Raw genomic sequence first — 20943 nt, forward strand, 5'->3', positions numbered from 1 at the left:
AATAATACTTCAAAATTAAATGATAAAAGAAAATAATAAAAGGAAAAAAGGAAAACTTTAAAATGTAATTAGTTTCTTTAAATAATTGGTTAATTTAATTAGTTTATTTTAATTTAAATTTATTTATATTCTTTTAATTTAAAAATATTTTTTTATTAAAAAGCCCCTATTATGGGTTTTTGAAAATGACCTTCCATGCAGTGCGTAACACAGCTCTAAGTGAAGTGAAATATCCAGCTAAGGCTTGAATCTGAAAGTGCACCGTGTTTAAAACTATTAATTAATCTATAAAAGAGTCGACTCATAGTGGTAACAAGTCTTTAGCCATGCTCACGTGATGTCCATATGGAACTCAAGCCCCTCCTATTTTTGCACATAGACCTGGGAAAATTGAAACCCCCGGCCCGCCCACAAACACTGTAGCAAAAAAAAGGGAAAGTCAAACACTGTAGCAAATCCCAGTTGAATTAAATCGCATAGACGCCGTGTTCTGAAGTCTGAGGGAAATTTAGTGTTACTCTCCCCTCCCAAAGATGAGGCTGTGAAGAGTCAGTGGTTGAAGTTTATTTTTGCAAAAATACCTCAAACTTATAGCCCCAGCCTTGTGCTGTGCTCCCATCATTTTTCTGACAAGTGCTTCTGGAATCTACATGCTTACAACGGGGTTTTGTCGGCCGTTTGTTAAAGGAAGGATTAGAAAAGACTGTTCATGTATGGGACATAAGTAAAGTAAATAAGTAAAGTAAAATGGTTGCCTTCTTGTTTTCTCTAGTTTTCAAATTACGTATTTAATTGTGTTTTGTTACTTGAAACTGCTTGTACTGTATTTGGTCTTTATATTCTCATACCGCATCTAAAACCACGTTGAGAATGCAACGCGTACAACTTAAAAGATTTTAATGCATTTGTGAGCACGCGATCTACGACCGTTTGTTGTTGCTATATCCACTATCAGCTGTTCCTACACACGTGCTGTGTGGCGTTCAAGCTTCAAAATAGTTCAGCTAGTGTGTATATCTTCAGTAGTGTGTACGTGTGTTTAGAGCATAATGCTGGTGTTAAACTGTGTTACTTTAATGCACTCCTGCATTGGGCTCACACACACACACTCTGACTACTTGTTAAGCTGTGCTGGGCATTTCTCTCTATCTCACGCATAACGTAATTGACCAATCACAACAGACTGGGTCATTGGACCAATCAGTGCAGATTAGCATCGCGCTAAGGAGGGGTTTTTGAACAAATTAATTGCTTAATGAATATGAGAGTTGTTGGGATAATTAGGTAAACATAAATGCACATTACAAGACAATAAAGGTTTTTTGACCTTACATGCATATCAGCATGTTGTTGAAGCTCCCCAAAACCAAAATATGACCTTTTGTAACGCAAAATAGGGGTTCTTTAAGCATTTTAACTTGATTGAATCTTAAAAAAAAAACACCCTCTGCTGTACATTCTAATGTGTACTCTATATACATCTATATACTCTATATACATCCAGTACCGTATGCAATGGTATGGTATGTGCTGGACTTCCACAAGCTAATGTAGCACATATCTATGCAAATCTATGTGGTGCACCAAAAAGATCTAATTAAACCCCTGTAGAAATCAGCTCTAGTTTGTGCCTCGATCACCCATACAAGATCTGTCTGATCAGGCCTATTATACAGTATGTGCATCAGCAAATGCAGAGGATTTTTCACCCCACACTGCATGAAAATCAAGAGAATCCTTTATAAGTCTAAATTTGAGCCAGAGGTTGAATAGATCTACTATATTCCCTGAGGGTTGATGTCTCCTGGGATATAATGCAATTTCCCATTCCTCTTCTAGAAAGATATAAAAAGGGGTCTTGATAGAGAGACACTTACACAAAAAGATGGGCCTCTTTTCTCCACCTCCCCTGTTTAAAGTTTGACGTTTCTGACAGAATGAAAGCATATCAGTCAGAAGGGAAATTATTTCTCTTTACCATTACATTTAGTATTGCACTGCACTGCAAAAATGCTTTTCTTACTTATATTTTTGTCTTGTTTTGAGTCCAAATATCAAAAACATTTTATATCAAGAAGCATTTTCTAGGCAATCAAAACATATTGTCTTGTTTTCAGAAATAATATGCCAAAATTAAGCGAGTTTTTCCTTAAAACAAGCAAAATAATCTGCCGGTGATGTAAGCAAAAAAATCTTATGTCAAAAGGAAAAACAAGCATATTTTGCTTACCCCATTGGCAGAATACTTTGCTAGTTTTCAAGAGTTCAATCTTGAGCCTTGAGCTCATGAGATCCTCGAGCCCAGGGTTCCCTCCTGGTGCAAGGCTGGAGGGGAGTTTGAGCTCAGGTAGATCTCGAGAACTCCCCTGCTGTAGTAAACGATGAACATTAAGTGATTGCTCTTGGAGATAACTACATACTAGAAGCATGTCTATGGTGCCGATTTGGATTAGTCAATTAACTTAATTTGCATGTTTTTGGACGTTGGGAGGAAACTGGGGAACCCGGGGGAAACCCACGTGAGCACGGGGAGAAAGTGCAAACTCCACACAGAAATGTCTGCTGGTTTGGTAAAGCCTGGAACCAGAGACATTCTTGCTGTGAGGCAACAGTGCTACGCACTGGGCCACCATGTCACCCATCTAGGAAGAAGGAGGAGTAGGGGTGGAAGGGTGGACTCTTCAAAACGAAGATAGCAGAGGAATGAAACCCAGGGTATTTATAGTAGTTTTGGAGTTATCTGATTGGAGCATAGTGAATTGGATAATGCGGATCCAGCCACTAGCAATCATAAGCACGTGATCCTCTCGAAATTAGTTTATACATAAACTTCACTTAAGGAAAAACTCACTTAATATTGGCATATTATTTCTGAAAACAATATATTATTTATTGCTTATCTAGAAATTGCTTCTTGATTTAAGAATTTTTAGATATTTGGAAAAAATCTAAATAAGAAAATCTTTTTTTTTTTTTTTTTTTTTTGCCGTGTGCCTTTTTCCAAATCTCTTTATTTAGTGTGTGTGTGAAGTATTAAAAGCAATTTCAAAATAACGAAAACAGAACTTAATAATGACCCTACAGTATGTGGGGATTAATTAACAGAATTTATTGTTATATAATAATTACATATGTTATTTAGCAGAGAAATGTCATTTTAAGGCCATTATCGCCTTGAAAAGCATTATATAGACATGTAATGGAAATATGTTATTTGATTCGACATGCAATTTATTAAACATAACTGTTTAGGCTACAATGGCCATGTTGCATGTGAATTGGCTTTTAGATATTCATTTACAGATCATCTAAAACAGCTCCAAACTGTATGGTTGTCAACACTCATCTAAATGTATGTAATGTGAGTTCATTTACATTTACTTTTATTTATTTAGCGGATGTTTTGTCTGAAGTGACTTACAGATAGGGATAAAAGAAGCACTTCAATTCACCAGAGTTTAGCAACACTTAGAAATGGGTAATAGGTAATGGGTAAATGGGTAAAATACAGACTAACACGACCAAACATTGAGTTAAATTTGGTTGTATTAATTTCATTTAAAAAATTAACCCAGGAATTGGGTTAGTCCCTATTACATCCAGAACTGTTTTAAAATAACTCAGCATTTTTAGAGTGAATATATGCTATGACAAGTGTAAATGAAAATACATATACACATACACACACATATGCGCACACAGAGAAAAAAAGGTGTCAACAGGTGTTTTGTCCAGCTTACCTACGTTAAAAGAATGCACATTATTATCCAGTAACTTGTAGTGTTTATAAGAAAGTGTCTGTTGCATATGGAGAGTGGAAAGAGTGTGTGCTCATACAGATGGTTTGACAAGCAAAGCAACTAAGTTTATATGGGTTTAAAACTAATTATATAACAGGGCTGTTACATGCTTGATGCTTGGTTCATAAGCCATCTAAGGTGTGCTATTATTTTTTAGAAAACACACAATTAGTTCAATTAGTGTAGATGATTTTTTTTACCACAATAACTTACTCGAAATAATCACCATAGTGAGATTTAATATTCACAACTGTTCATTTAAAGAGATCCCAAAAAAACCTTTATGAGTTTCTTTATTTTGTTGAAATCATATGAAGATATTCTGAAGAAAGATGAAAAACTAAACATTGACTTCTATACTAAAAGCAAATTGAATGGAAGTCAATGATTGGGATTCCAGAATCATCAGAATCAGAATATTTTCATATGAGTTCAACAAAATAAAGAAACTCAAACAGATTTTAAAGACGTGAAGGGAGAGAAAATGATGACAGAATCTTGATTTTTTGGTGAACTCCCCGTAATGACCTGGAATCAGATTTTTACATACACAATACAATGCCCTTCATAATGAAATTACTTTATTAGTCCTTATCATTTTATACAGTGAACCAGGCACGTGCACACATAGGGCTCAACCTGTGCAGTGCACATGCCCTTTTTAGTCTTGAATAGAAAGTGCCCTTCCAAAGTGATTCGAAGTGCCCTAGCGACACCCCCCCCCCCCTGCTATTCAGATTTCCTGCGACATATCCCTCCCCCCTGCTCTTCAGTTTTGCAAAATGCTGTTGAGTGCATTCACAGCTGATTGTTGTTCATGTGCTCAGATGATATGAGTGTTTCAAAGCTATGCCAATCAGTCAATCCATCAGCGGATCACTCATATCTCAGCTTGCAGACAGATCAGCTGATTGACGCAGCTTTAAAATGCTCCATATAAATGTGTTTGCTCATAGCAGAAAAGAGCGGTAAACTGATGACCTTTATGGTGAATTACAGTAATATTTGTTTAGCTGATAAAAAAAATGTCCAATCAAATGTTAGCAGGAAATTGACTTTCTATTTTCTTTCTAAACACCACCTCAATATAATATTTTAGATATATTTATGATTTTTAAAATATACCTGTGTTGACAAAACTCTAACAAGTTGTACAATGTTTCCTAAAACTATTGAAGCGTTTTAGAACATGTGCTTACCTGTTACTTCAACAACATTGTAGTATCCTATACATTTTGTTCGCTATGGTATACGAGTAAGGTACACCAATAAAAGGAAGAGTTGAAGATTCACACACCTTCTCTGTGTCTATGCCTTTAGTCATGGCCCACGTGGACACGATGTAGTCCATAACCCTCTCGCTCAGCCCTTTAGGCACCTGATAGAGCTTCAGAAAGTCTCTCACGTTGTTCAGCATCTCATGGTAGCGGTTGGTGTTGGTGTACATCTGCTGAAAGATGGTGGTCACGTTTCCAAAGATGGTTGCGTACAGAAGAGCTGCAAATCAACAGAAAGGGGAGAATCAACTCTAGAGTACCACTGAAAGCTACTATTTATATAAATCAAAGGCTAGACGGAGACGAGAGTGTCTAGAAGTATTTGAAGAGAAATGATGGTGAATCGCTGGCTGAAGAGAGTTTCTCATTGATGCTAGTGGAGGAAACATACAACAGGAGAATTCTGGACTTTCACAGTTAAATTCCAGTTATAGACCATATTTATCTGATTAAACACTTATTTTATTCTAACTAAACACTTATTTTATTCAGCGACAGTATCCATGAACATATTATTATAAACTGTGTTTTATCATTATTATAAGCATTATAACAACAATTAAAAGAACTATAATAACAATAGTTGTACTTGTAATTGTTATTGATTTGATGCATAATTCATTTATTAATTCTATTTCTGCCTAACAGCTGTCCCTTTATTAATTTGGGGTCGCCCTAGCAGAATGAACCACCAACTTGTCCAGCACATGTTTTACACAGCTGATGCCCTTCCAGCCACAACACATCACTGGGAAACACCCATACACACTCTTTCACACACATACGCTATGACCAATTTAGCTTACCCAATTCACCTATAGCGCATGTCTTTGGACTGTGGGGGAAACCAGAGCACCCAGGAGAAACCCACACGAACACAAGGAGAACATACAAACTTCCACACAGAAATGCCAACTGACCCAGCTGGGGCTTGAACCAGTGACCTTCTTGCTGTGAGGCGACCGTGCTACCCACTGTGCCACCATGATGCCCAAATTTAATGCATTATTTTTATTATTATTTTTTTAATAATTATTATTTTTAAATTATTTTTATTTTTAAATTTTTTTTATTTTTAAATTATTATTATTATTATTATTATTATTATTATTATTATTATTATTATTATTATATAACAAAATGAATAATGAGTTGACTGTATTTTTTATTTTAGAGTAAAGTTTGAAGTAGTTCCCGCTATAAATATAAATATAGTCCTTTACTGGGCATAAGTACTCTTTTAATATCAACTAATTGAATAAATACAATTAGGGATGCTCCGATCGATCAGCCGGAGATCGGTATGGTCGATAATCACATTTGATGACTCAATCGGTACTCTCTGATTTGGCCAATCCCATGGACTGATTGCAAGTGTTTATTTTAGTTGGAGATATTTGAATGATCTTGCATGTGTTTAGGCCTTTTTTAGAACTGAAAGTTCTGTGTTTTTGGACAGTATTACAAGTTCACTAAAACCTGGCTGAAAATATTAGATCATTTAAAAAAAAAAAGCATTTAATAATTATATTTTTAACATGAATATTTAATAATATAACTTCTTGTAATTTACTTATTACAATAAACAGAAGTTTATAGACCTATATACTTTTAGCAAAGAAGTTTGAAGTTGTTTCCAAATTGCATTGTTAGTCATTTTTCTTACCATTTTTTTTTACATGATCACACCTAAAGAGTTATAAGAAACATGTTTAAGGGATTATATGCAGTATCCTTAATTTATTCTCTTAGGTAAGTAGAGATCTCCACTTAAGTATTATAAAGCTTAAAGCATCAGTATCGCTACTTTGTATCGGCTGATCACCATGACGAGGAATCAGTACTCAGTATCGGCTGCAAAAATTCTGATCCCTAAGTATCCTTACATACAATATTTTTAAAATGTAAAATATAATCTACCTTATAAACAGCTAATACAATCTGCCAAATGTCAGAAAACATTGCCATAGATATTTCCTCTTAACAACATCCAGCGATGTATCTTTTTAGTCTGCTAAAATATATTTGCCAGCAGACATTGCCATATCCCCCTAATCCTATCCCAACTTACACCCGAGCGTCTCCACGGCAACGCAGACCAAAATAGTTGCTGAAATCTATTGTTATTTTGTTAGCAGTGTGTTCTCAGAGGCGGACAGGAAAATGGCTCAAACAGAGAGAGGATGAAGAGGTGAGATTCCTGTGGAAAGCACCGTGAGAAATTAAAAATGATCACTTTTATCATCAATATGTTCATTATAAGATTTTCTAAAAGCTAATGTGCTGATTGTTAAAGGATATAAGCAGTAAACTCTCCACCAATAAGAGTTTATTAAATTTTATGACATCATAGTGCACTTCAGCATCAGATCTTCTGACCAATTAAAACTCTCTAGAATCTCTCTAGGGGTCTCGTCCACTGACACCAGTCTCCTGTTCACACGTAGGAGAGCTTTTATACACATGGTTCAACTACAGTAAATATACACTTGCATATATGATATAATAATAACCACTAGCTGACGCAGTGTTGATCTGAACTCCTTCCAATGTGGGAAGGAACCCAAAAAGCTGACACTCACCTATCTACAGCAAGCCTAGAGGGGAAGATTCAATGCAGAGTCAGCACACAGGCAACTACAGCATTCAAAATTAGGTCTCTTACACACAATTGTATTATATTCTATATGATGAATGACACAATTCAAACAGTTAAGACAGTGAAAAAATGATTTCCACTAAGGCGAATGCAGTCTGGTTTCACATGTATAGTCATGCAAACTGCCAAACAACACATACACAGTCCAGTCGGGTTACTCAGAATGCTGTATTTTGGTTAGACAGACTCAGCATTGCTATTATATTGCTGTCATACATGTGCTGGGCTCAATCTCTTGCACTCAATGGAGTGCATTTACCAAACAAGATGATACTCATGGCTGGACTACTAAAATATGATACATTGTTCTGGAAATAAATGAGGTAGTGACAAGTGTTTCCCGAACCCTGTTGGAAATCCATCATTGAACTTTGTTGAAATGTATAACTTCTGTAATGACACTCCTTAAGGAGGTGGAGTAACAGAAATATCTGTAGTTAAACTCAGCAACAGATGCTTTTTTATATAGTGTAGTTACTGTAATTGTTTCATATCTAGCCATTAGTTTGCTTGCCTTGGTCTATCTTCCTCCTTGGTCTAACTTTTGTCTACTTAACTGAAACAAGACATTTCATTCCTTTTGCAAAAATAATAAACAACATTCTATACATTTTCTATTGTAAACACAACATAAAACCACTCACAATAGCATGTATCCTAATCTAATCCACCAATAAGAGTTTATTCAATTTTATGACATCAGAGAACACTTCAGCATCAGATCTTCAGACCAATGAAAACTCTCTAGAATCTGAAGTGTCTCGTCCACCGACACCAGTCTTCTATTCACACGTAGGAGAGCTTTTATACACATGGTTCAACTACAGTAAATATACACTTGCATATATGATATAATAATAACCACTAGCTGACGCAGTGTTGATCTGAACTCCTTCCAATGTCGGAAGGAACCCAAAAAAGCTGACACTCACCTATCTACAGCAAGCCCAGAGGTGAAGATTCAATGCAGAGTCAGCACACAGGCAACTACAGCATTCAAAATTAAGTCTCTTACACACAATTGTATTATATTCAATATGTTATACACTGTAAAAGCAAACATGGTATTTAATTAAAAATATTAAATTGACCTTAATCAGTTTTTATCAACCTGCTATTAACACTCACTTTTATTAAGTTACTTGTACTTTGAGGTTGAAAAATCTTACCAGCTCAGTCTACTTGAGCTGGATTAATTTAGAAAAAGTAAGTTTATGACACTGTGGGCATGCGCAGATCAATCAATCATCCCCAACCAATCAAGCTGCTTCGTAAGGCGGGTCTTGGCGTGGCGGGATTCGTAATTTTGCAAACGGTATGTCACCGCAACTGACCGACCAGATGAAGCTGGATATCATTGAGCTGGACCTAAACATCGCTTTAAAGGCAGTTGTGATTATCGTCAGCGTAACAGCGATTCTTGTGCTTGGCACACTCATTTGGTGAGTAAATATTTTAATTTACCCTTGCGCAGATCGTTTTGTTTCTGTAAATCAGCGCCAGTGTTTTGTGCCTGCTAGTAATGATGTGTGTAGTAATGTCGGCTAACGCCAGCTAACTATATTATGGACATAACGTGGCTGTATTTTGATGAAACTTGGTCAATACTTTATTATTTTCAAGACTTTTGTCACGTTAAAATTGAGGAAAAACTTTAGTGTAGCAGTAACGTTAAGCTCGCGCCCACCTGCCATGTCAGTAACATTTGTCATCGAGTACTGACTAGCAGCTAGCATGATGATGACAGACTGATCCCGGCGGTTTGGGAGTTTCCTGAGTTTTATAACTGTTGTTTGTAAGCTCAGGCAGAACATCAGAACAAGTCTGGATGTATAATTTTTTTTTAAATAGTCTGTAAAGACTATGCTAATTTTAGCTACCAACAATAAAAGTCTGTGCTTATCAAAAACAGGATTAACGTTACCACTCTGTGTCGACATATGATTGGGGATATCACCACAGTCAACTAACTTAATGTTATTTTATTTAACACTTCGCACTTCATAGTCAATATTCGTAGCTGTGCTGTTTCCATGTTTACCATAGTACCCACTACCCAGATCAGTCTTGGTTCGCTACAGACAAGAGTGTTTACCTGTCTGGAAAGATCTTTACACTCAGTTTATCATAGTCTGCTATGATAGGGAACATATTTGCTGGCATACTCAGTGGCTTACATTATTCTTTAAGGTCATCTTGTACATAATATGTTCATTTTAATACTGGGAGCTGTCATTGTGGGTTATAGGCCTATGTTACAGCTTTCACATGTACTTGGTTGTGCTAAATTGTTGTATTTTTATTTAACAGTTTCCTTCCAGGCACAAGCAGATGGTGATCAATCCACACATTCCATAATCCCAGCAATAAAAGGTATTTTCAACTAATAACTGTATTATTATTACATGCCAAAGTAAAAGTTAGGCTTACATCAGAGCAATTGGATTACAACAAAAGCTAAGAAAATCTTGTGTTGAAATTATTTCATTATAGTATATTTCATCATACATAATATTTTATGCATATTTTGAATTTCAAATATTTGATGTAATTAGTATTTCTGGACTGTCTCTATAGATACTGTGGGTTCAATTTATAGTCCATCATACCCAGGACTACAGTTCCCTTGATGTCTAACCACATAAGCGAGTCATTTACCATTTACTTTTTGTACTGCTGTGTTCACTTGTCTTAAAGAAGTTCATTGATTAAAAGCTTGATAATTCGATTTTTGCAAGGATTTAGTTTTTCCTATAGCTCTGGTATTTCAAATCTGATACTGCATTTGAGTGTTTTTGTCTTTTTATGTTGCTAGGTTTGATGCCAAAATTATCTTTTCTTTCTTTTCAGATTTTCAAACAGTTATCAAAATGGACCAGAGGTTGTTACTGAGAGTCATCATCGCAGAAGATGATATAAGTAAGTTGACTTTAATTAAGAGACCACAGTCCATTGAAGAATTCAAAGTGCAACTGGTGGATAAACTGTCACTGCAGTATGACTTTAAACTGCAGTATGAAGATCAAGACTCCAATAATGCCCTCTGCAATTTGACTGAAATAACTGATTTACCTGAAAGAGCTACAGTCAAAATCATCCCTCTTGTGACTCTCCATTTAACAGCATTGTCATCACCCACCACAACATTAGACACTGAGGGCAGCACAGCAGACACTGAGATCCTGTCGCCTGTAGGAGCATCACCATCGCTAAGACAACAGTGGCCAGAGTTCTTTGACATACCCAAATAGCACATATCATAGAGAGACAGGTAAGCAATTTTTGTTCTCAACCAATAAAATAATGCAAATAAACATAAATTCAAGGTGTGTGACTAGAAATCCAAACACTTGTTGGAATGTTAATCCCTCTGCCACCTCTCCATCCCTACCCACTCCTCTCTACTTTTTCAGGTGTTTGCTGAGTTTAATAGAATCGCCAGTAAGAATCTTGAGGGAGACTTCTTTGAGGCTCTGGACCAGTATGCCCCACGTTTCATTGAACTTTTCAAAACAAGAAGGGAACTGTTGGCCAGAAACTCAGGGAGCTGATGCAGCACATGAGCTGGATGGTAAGTAGGTTTATTTTGCTTTTGATCTGTGTGATAGTTCATCAATCAAGTTCTAAATGAGACCATCCAGACCAACCTATTTTATTTCCTGTCTGCTTGTGCCTTGCAAATTACTCTGTTAACTGGTCTTTTCTCTCTCTGTGTATCATTAGACACCAGACGTCACAGTACTTCGCTCTGTTGTCCTCAAAGGCATTCCCATTTTACTCGGTGATGACTCCAGTGAATTCTACAAGACTTGCTCTGTAAGTACTTGCACATAAGAAAAAGTTTGGTCTTGTAGAACACTTAGAATTGAAGACAAGGAGACTTGGTTCTTTCTTCAGCAGGATTCTTTATTGAGAACATGAGCTGCTGCAGTCAATTCTGATCAAGGCACAACAAAAGGGTTAAATATATCATATAATTTTATTGACAAGTACACATTTCCATTGCCAACACTTGTCAGATAACTTAAGGACATTGCTATTGCTACAGTTTCTATGACTGCTCCACAGATTTCTTGTTGCAAATTTCACACACACACACACACACACACACACACACACACACACACACACACACACACACACACACCAACCTGGAGGTGGACACACCCACACACCACACACACTCAAACACAGACTGAGACAAACACACACACACACACACACACACACACACACACACACTTAAACACAGGCTCACACACACTCACACATTCAAAAAGACTCACTCACAGGTTCAAACGCAGACTCAGACACACACACACACACACACACACACACTTTACCAAAATAAAAGGAATTAAAATGAAAACTAAAATTTACAATTTTAATTTGAGTTGTCACTATTATTGCGTGAGCGTTAATAAAGAAACTATTTGTAGTTTCTTTTTCACGTTTGGCTTTTCATTTTAATATTGGCTGTCTTGCCTCGAGACTGTAGTGAAAATTAAATGTGAAATCACCAATTGCATTTTATTTTTCAAATTGACATGGATGATGCACCGTCACCATGAGAATGAAATCATTTCATTGTCAATTTTGTCACACATTTTGCATACAGTTTTCTCTAATGAAATCGTTAATCTGGTTTTAATTTTCATTTTAGTCATTTAATTTATTTAAATTTATAGAAAATGTCTTCCATAGATCTTAAACATATTCTTAAATTTGTAATCCTACACTCTGCATGAACATAAAACTATACCTGCGTTGACAGATGTAATTCTATCTGCTCAATATACAATATACATTTTGTACAGTGATTGATGTATTTTGTAGGTTGAAAAGTCAGTGTCACTCTTTGAGGATGTATAGACCTTTTTAGCTTTAGTTTAACCATAACAAATATATTTTGTTTGCTTTATTGTTACAATCCAGTGTGAAAACATATTTAAAACCATATTCTCTGATAACATTACAACACTAAAAAAGAATGTTTTAGAATAGCATAAATTGCAATGCTGAAGAATGTGTGTCTTTTAGGATACAGAGAGAGACGAGGCCCTAGAATGCATCACTGTTGGTGTGCTGACAGTTGTCAGTGAAGATAGTCCTCACGAGGGTCAAAGCTCAGTGGACCTCCAGCCCATCTCCACTGCCATCATTCTGGAGGGAGGTGTTGTCATGGATCATATTAAAAACTTGCCTCAGGCAGTTTGTCCTTTGTTTGGTCTTACATATGCATTGCATTTGGATTACCCAAAATGCACGGCAAATACACTCAACTTCATTCAGACTGTGATGCTTGGACTGGTAAAGAAAAACCTCCCACCAAAACTGTTAACTCTGAAGAACAGTCTTCTGGGTTAGAACAGTAAAGAGCCGTCGGCTGTCAGATAGCACTTTGTAAGCTTTGCAGCCATTAATGTTCTCCTCTTATCAGAGAAAGTTTGATGCTTTTATGGAACTGTTCTCGCTTATTTACGTTCTCAATGGAAAAAAAAAAAGAATATTCCATTAAAGTCTACCATGTTATGCAGGTTTGCTAATGGTGGAAATAGTGCCACGTTGTGTTGCAATGAGTTGTTAGTTGTTATTAGATGATAATGTCAGAAAATAACCTAGCAAGGTTATCCTGTTTACATTTGTGTTTTGGGAAAACTTTTAATGATGTTTTTATTTGTGTTGGTTTAATCCTTGGACTGCTCACTTTGGGACACAAAAGTATGTGATGTACTTTCGGTTTTGATCAGAAATGCACTGATTTTGCATGCACTGAAGTCGTCCTGTAGTTACCTGTTTAATATTGGGAGACATGCATACAATTAGCTCACAGAAATGTTTTTATTTTTTATTTTTTTCCTTGTCATTTTATACAGTTAAATAAAACCACAACTTTGTTGTTTAGCTGCTGTTTTGTACTTGAATGTGCATTGAATAAATTTTGTAATGGAGCTGAATCAAACCAGTGAGTGTTCTTTTAAATTATATGTCTGTGTTGTGTTTGCCTTTATCACATAGTAACAGCAAAAATAGATAAATGGGGAAGAGAAAAGGTCACATGTTGCAGCTGCCCAGGTTTGGGTCCAAGAAGGACCCATTAAAGGAAATTGGTTTCTTTAATTTAAGTGAACTTAAAAAATGAGTGAGCAGAACTGACAGTGTTAAGTTGTAGGTATTTAGTAATTCTAAGTGGGGTTAAATTTATATCAAGCAATCAACACAAAATGAAAAAATTAAGTTAACACTAAGCATGGCTATTAAGTTACATGAACATAAAAAAAACGTGTTAGTGGTACTACTTGATATAGTACTGCACACTTAAAAAAAACAAGCTTTTCTAACTCACTAATCTTAAGTTTACTTTGCTTAATTTTTTTGAGGCAACGAGTTTGCATACTTTTTTTAAGTAAGGTCAACTAATTACATTTTACAGTGTATGGATATATGGCTGTACAATCATGTTCATTTTAAGTTGTTGTTGAAGACCGGAAAAGTGTACTAAAATAACTTTTGAGCAAATTACGTTAAACATAAGCAAGACAACAATTAGCTTTTAAAATTCAAAGTGAATGGCTAAGTTTTGGAAAGTAATACGACATACATAGGGGGCATAACTCAGACTTGCAACCCAGGCTCTTTCTGAAAATGTACCCCCTATATACAGTTGAAGTCGGAATTATTAGCCCCCCTTTGAATTTTTTTTCCTTTTTTAAATATTTCCCAAATTATGTTTAATAGAGCAAGGAAATTTTCATAGTATGTCTGATATTTTATTTATTCTTCTGGAGAAAGTCTTATTTATTTTATTTCGGCTAGAATAAAAGCAGTTTTTAGTTTTTTTAAAAAACATTTTAAGGTCAATGTTATTGGCCTCTTTGTTACATTTTTTTTCAATAGTCTACAGAACAAACCATTGTTATGCAATAACTTACCTAATTACCCTAACCTGCCTAGTTAACCTAATTAACCTAGTTAAACCTTTAAGTGTCACTTTAAGCTGTCTAGAATTGTCTTAAAAAATATCTAGTAAAATATTATTTACTGTCCTTATGACAAGATGAAATGAATCAATTATTAGAAATAAGTTATTAAAACCATTAGGTTTAGAAATATGTTGTTTTTGTTATTATCTGTTATTTTTAAACAGGGAGGCTTCAACTGTACATTTCATGGAAAGTGCCAAATACTTTCGCTTTTTGAGATCTCAAATTTCTCTTGCGAGTGCCATTTGCGGATACTCTTCTCACGTAAATTCACCAGAGGCCGCTGTCGACTGACTGTTTGACTGACTGACTGATTGTGACCCACCTTCCTCCTTCCCTAAAGCACCGATTGACCTGTCCAACCTCTTCCCTAAACTCAACCGACAGTTTTTTAAAAGCCATCCAGAAAAAGAAAAGCCCCAGACTAGCCCCAGGTTAGATATTTACCACGTTTTCAGATTTGACCACATTCTCACTCTGTTATTTACTTGTTACTGTATTCTTGTCTTACCCTTTCTGGATATGTTTCTGGATATGTTCTTGATCAGACTTGATCCACTTGTGGTCAACTCCTCTCTAAGTCTCAAGTCTGGCGACGTACATGGCGAGCCACTGGACAAACTGGTAACAGCGGGAACGCCGTCCATATGTGGTCACTGGTCAGCTGGTAAGCGTGAAAAGGAACTGCATCATACCATCCCGTAGCGTTCATTTTAAAGATGAAATGCAGCCATACGTTGCTCTGGCTACATAATTCACAATTTCCAGAAATGTATATAGGGCTAAGTTTTCAGAATGAGTAAAAGTTGCAGAATTGAACACAACTAGGAGCTATGCTTCTAATTACAGCTCAAGAGGTGTAGTGTCAACACAAGATTGAAATGCTGTTTGTGATTGTTTATTGGAACTATGGATTCAAGAAACTTGCAATCTTAACTGGCTAACAATAGTTTTGAAAAGCTAGTTTTGGACTGGCAAAGCTATGATATAAACAACTCTATTAGCCAGCAGAGGTTACTTGCAATGCCCTGCGCTGTATTCCAATTTTGGTTGAAATTACGTCACACAGCAAATGAAGATTTACGTTTAAAAGCTCTTCAGGGGACCTGTAAAATCTCACCAGTGATTGACAAGATCCCAGCTATCGAGAGAACAGAGCAGGGGCCATGCACCAATCATCCTGGCATTCAGCCTCTTTTGACACGCATGCCAGAGACCAGCGGGAGCTTGATCAACACGAGCGCTCTATGCAAACCAAAGCATTAATTAACTGGCCATGTGAGTGAATGCAGGCTGAGTGATGATAGCAGCTATTCATTTCTAGATCTGCAAGATAGCAGTGACGGAGATCAATTCTGGGCCAATGATTCATTCACGTGTCAGCCGTCTGCCTGTTTTTACTAGTCTAATCAATATGAACGAGTGCAATAAAAAGTCATCAACGGAGACATATTTTACACTTGTCTGCTATTCTAGAAATGTAAATGTGCCAAAAATGAATGCATGCCAACCTACGCAATTACACACACCTGAATGATGGAACCAACAGGGCAAAGACGGTGTCATTTACACATAGCAGCTGCAGCGCAGATGAAATCTTACATAATGTATTTTAGACATGTGCTTGACGAGTAATTAAGCAGAGATTAGTGAGATCTTACAGTTAATTGTCGTTGTTTTTCAGAGGCTGAGTTCACTGTTAGTATAAAGGTCAAGCAATCACACAATCAACTGGAAGATGCCTCACATAGACAGCGTGAAAAAGGTGAAGAAAATGAAAACACTAAGCGTTAACTTTTTAACAGTTTGGGGGTCTTTAAAAAAAAAAAAAAAAAACTTTTCCAGAAAGTGTTTCATTATCAGTTTATTAAAATGTTTATTTAAATCCCAAATGAATTATCACTTTTTAAATTCAGAAAGGAATATGAAGACTATTTTTTTAAATGAATGATAAAACTACATAATAATAATAATAATAATAATAATAATAATAATAATAATAATAATAATTATTATTATTATAATAATAATAATAATAATAATAATAATAATAATTCATTCCTTTATTTTCTTTCCGGCTTAGTCCCTTTATTAATCCAGGGTCATCACAGCGGAATGAACCGCCAACTTATCCAGCACGTTTTTTTACACAGTGGAGGCCCTCCAAACCGCAACCTATCACTGGGAAACAACCACAAACTCATTCACACTCATACATTACGGACAATTTAGCCTACCCAATTCACCTGTAACGCATGTCTTTGGACTGTGGGGGAAACCGGAGCACCTGGAGGAAACCCACACAAACGCAGGAAGAACATGCAAACTCCACACAGAAACACCAACTGACCCAGCCGAGGCTCAAACCAGCGACCTTCTTGCTGTGAGGCGACAGCACTACCTACTGTGCCACTGCGTCGCCCTAATAATAATAATAATAATAATAATAATAACTTAAAAGTTTAAATGAAATAAAAAAGTTTGTTTTTATATTATTATTATTATTATTATTATTATTATTATTATTACTATTATCATTATTAATGCATTAATTGATTATAATTAATTACAATTCATCAATTAATTGATTAATATCAATTAAAACAACCAAAACCTGATAATAAAATACATATTAATAATTATTAAAATTGCTTCTTCTGTTGTCTTATTATAATATTATATTGTCCTGGTTTCTGTTTCTGTGTATTTCAGATCAATGATTTGATGTTACTTCCTGTCACCTTAGTTTACCCTTATTATCTTGTTAATCTCTGAGTTAGTCGTCTCCACCCCCTCGTCAGCTTGTGTAGTTAATTGCTTCCTTGTGTATTCATAAACTGTTCTGTTAGCCCTTCATTGTCATTAGTTTTTAAGTCAGTCCCATGATGTCTGGGGCCTCATGTACAAAGACTTGCATTGAATTTATACTAAAACATTGTTTACGCACAAAGCTGTAAATGTGTGTTCACAGTAAAAAAGTCTAATGTATGAAACCCAAAACCCCTCTCTGCCTTCTCCCTCATAAATATGGAAATGACTCTACTTTGGCAAAACCAGATAAAAAAAGCAATGGCAAAAGCAAGCAAAAAGAGAAACTTTGAACAATGTGAATTGGAGGTGCTCCTTTCGGACGTAGACCGTAGAAAAACGGTGTTAATTGCAAGTTTGTCCTCAAGAATTAATAAAAAAAGAAATAAAAAACAGAGTGGCAGATTTCAGCTGACGCAGTTAATCCAGTGGGGTGTAAACATCGCACTATGACTAAATAAAAAAAAAGTAAAGATGTTAAATTTTGTAGTGTCTATTTAGACTAAGTTCAAATAGCACACCTCAGTGGAATGAGCTAGTGATTCCTACTCGTTTGATTGACAGAGACAACATAACTAAAGGGAGCGAATATCAAAAGTGTAAGTGGCATAGCTTGTAAAGCGCATTGCAACATGTTTTGACACTATCATTCATGAACCCGGTTCAAATCCAGCGTCTGATAAAATTCCTCTTTTTTCCCCATTACATATCAGATTTTGCCTACACTTCATCACGAGGAAGACAAGTAGGAATCCTTATTAAGTGTGTGTATTATGTTAAGCGCATTTGAGCATCACATATTATTTTCATATTTATTGAATGGAAATAATAAATTCGCGAATGCACATTAATCTTCAGATAGCAATGTGTGTGCAGTCGATCGCTCTGATTACATTGGATAAACCAGCGATCACTGCAAGTTGCGTTTTAATGTTTGGCTGGTCAACTGTATGGTATTGAAACCATATATACCTACTAGACATGCGTTGATTACACAGCATTGATAAACGAGGCCAATGGTGTTTCACACATTGTTTGGTTTTGTTTTTAGTTTGTAAATAAACATGTGTTTGGCTTCTGGATCCTCATCCTTGTTTATTATCTGCACTATGCCAGATGTGAAAGATACATTTATTATCAGTGTTGGGAGTAATGCACGTTACGTAATAATATCACTTTTCTAAAGTAACGAGTAAACAAAAATAATATTATTATTTGAGTTTTTTTATTTGACTTTTTACCTCACTTAATTGGCTTTTACAAAATATATTGCTGAAAAAAATAAGGTCAAGTTGTCAGGTTGAATCACACTCTCAATGCGAGAGCGAGCTGCAAGGGAACAGAGAGTCAGTTTGCACTCATCATCATCATCATCAGGTCTCTTTTATTCACAGCAGATGAGTCCATGTACTGTTCTAATCACTGAATAACTCAGGATATTGGTTTATTTCGATTCAGAGGGGGTATCTGATATATTAAAAAAATAAGTAATAAAGTACTTAGCCTACTGAAGACGCATTTCACGCAAACTCAATTCAATTTGGTCAATTGGTTTGTCAGAAAAATGATTCATTCGTGAATCGCCCGTTATCATTACAGACAGAAACAATGGCATTACAGAAACAATGGCAGGCCAGAGATTTACACTTTTGCAATAGATTTTTGTTATTTTGAACTCATCAAAGCAAAGAAGTGGATTGTCGTTAAGTGTAAATTATGTGTACGTAAAACTCCATCAACTGCAAGAAACATGACCTCTAATACCTCCAGCTAAACAACAAATTACTAACATTAGTTCACCATCTCCAGGTAAAACAATTATTCCACTAAATTAAAAAAAAAATGTTATTGCTTTTTATTCTTGAGGAGATGCAGCAACTGTCTACTGTAGTTTGTAATATAGTAAGATTTCTTCTATTTTGAGAAAAGATTTACACATTTGTTAAAGCCACATGAAGCAATTTATTCAATGTATAAATCTCAAAGATTTATTCTGTTTTAAGGATGTTTTTATCTCCTTACTGTTTACTTTGATATTAAAGATTTTGAAATCAGTTTTTCCGAAATATAAATTATGTCATGTTTGTAGTCTACTCTTGACCTTTATTGCAGTTTTATCACAATGAAGTAGTGAATTTACTTAACTAAAAACACAAAACGAACAAAAGTAGCAAACATTACTTTCCATGCTTTTATTAATCTGTATAAACAGCATGTAATTTTATCCTACATTTTTAAAGGTAAATGAAGGTGTAGGTAATATAGGTGGTTGTTTAATGTAAAGCTTCTCTATAAAAAAAAAAAAGGTGAAAAAGCTTCTGCAAGTTCTGAAAGAGATCAAACCTCAGCCGTGTAAGAAAACATAAAGCAATTTATAAAAGTAAAATAACGCATTACTTTCCATAAAAAGTAACACAATTAGTTGAGGGGAGTAACTCAATATTGTAATGCACTACTTTTAAAAGTAACATTCCTCAACACTGTTTACTATAATATTATTTGTTTATATAATTCATTTATTTTAATAATGATAATAATAATCATTATACATGTATCTTAAGAGACAATACCTATTTGTTGTTCACTTTAAAACATATGATGTCATAATGCAATACGTATTATTAAAAAAAAAAGCAATTAGGCACTCCATAAACAAGAAAATTTGATCACAAAGAGAAAACCAATATATAAATAAAGAATTAAAGGAACAGAAATAAACTATAACAACTTTCATTCCATAGAACTAAAAAGAGCATATTGATAACAAAATATCCAAGCTGCATAAAAGCGACATAAATATATATCTGAGAACAACATTGGCATGATGAAGTGATCTGGACATGAAATGCACATGAAATTCCAAAATGACTCCAACTCATCAGCTTCAGCATCCCTTACTTGTTCTCAGAGAGCATCAAGCTCCATCAATTCTGCATTACTTCACATTCATGGCGTAATCGAATTTACAGAAGACATGATAGTGGGTGGTCCCTCATGAGGATGCAATATCATATCCTTATGGCTGTTGGATAAATGTTGATTGATGGAGCCCAAAGAATGGTTGCGTGTCAGCCAGACATCATTTCTCATCGTCATTTCTGGCACCATCGTTTTCATAACTGCCTTCTCTTCTCCACTGAAGCAGACATTTTCTCATTAGGTCAGGGTAATAGCCAATTTGATGCCTTTTTATGGACCGGTAATGGGAATAACAAAGGCCTTGCAGATGCACTTTTGATGATGGCTGATGAAATAAGAAAGAGTGCTACTGGACTGGACAGTATTTGAGATTGGACTGGATTTCTCACACAGAAGGAGGAAACAGTCCCAATTGGCCTTTGCAATTACAGTAAAAGGATTTGCGCACTGTGGTGGAAGCTTGACTGGTGACGTTTTACTGTAATGAGCACAGAGGG

At 35.5% G+C, this 20943-nt stretch overlaps 1 protein-coding gene across 4 annotated transcripts in view; it reads right to left on the reverse strand.

The window, feature by feature from the left end:
* The window catches only part of kcnh5a (potassium voltage-gated channel, subfamily H (eag-related), member 5a), a 227768-nt gene that overhangs the window by 66125 nt on the left and 140700 nt on the right, over positions 1–20943 (reverse strand). For all 4 annotated transcript variants that reach the window (XM_073932538.1, NM_001276280.1, XM_073932539.1 and 1 more), the window contains 1 exon segment: positions 5098–5297. In XM_073932538.1, the coding sequence (XP_073788639.1) occupies positions 5098–5297 (200 nt within the window).

This window comes from Danio rerio, chromosome 20 (assembly GCF_049306965.1).
Source record: "Danio rerio strain Tuebingen ecotype United States chromosome 20, GRCz12tu, whole genome shotgun sequence".
Lineage (NCBI taxonomy): Eukaryota > Metazoa > Chordata > Actinopteri > Cypriniformes > Danionidae > Danio > Danio rerio.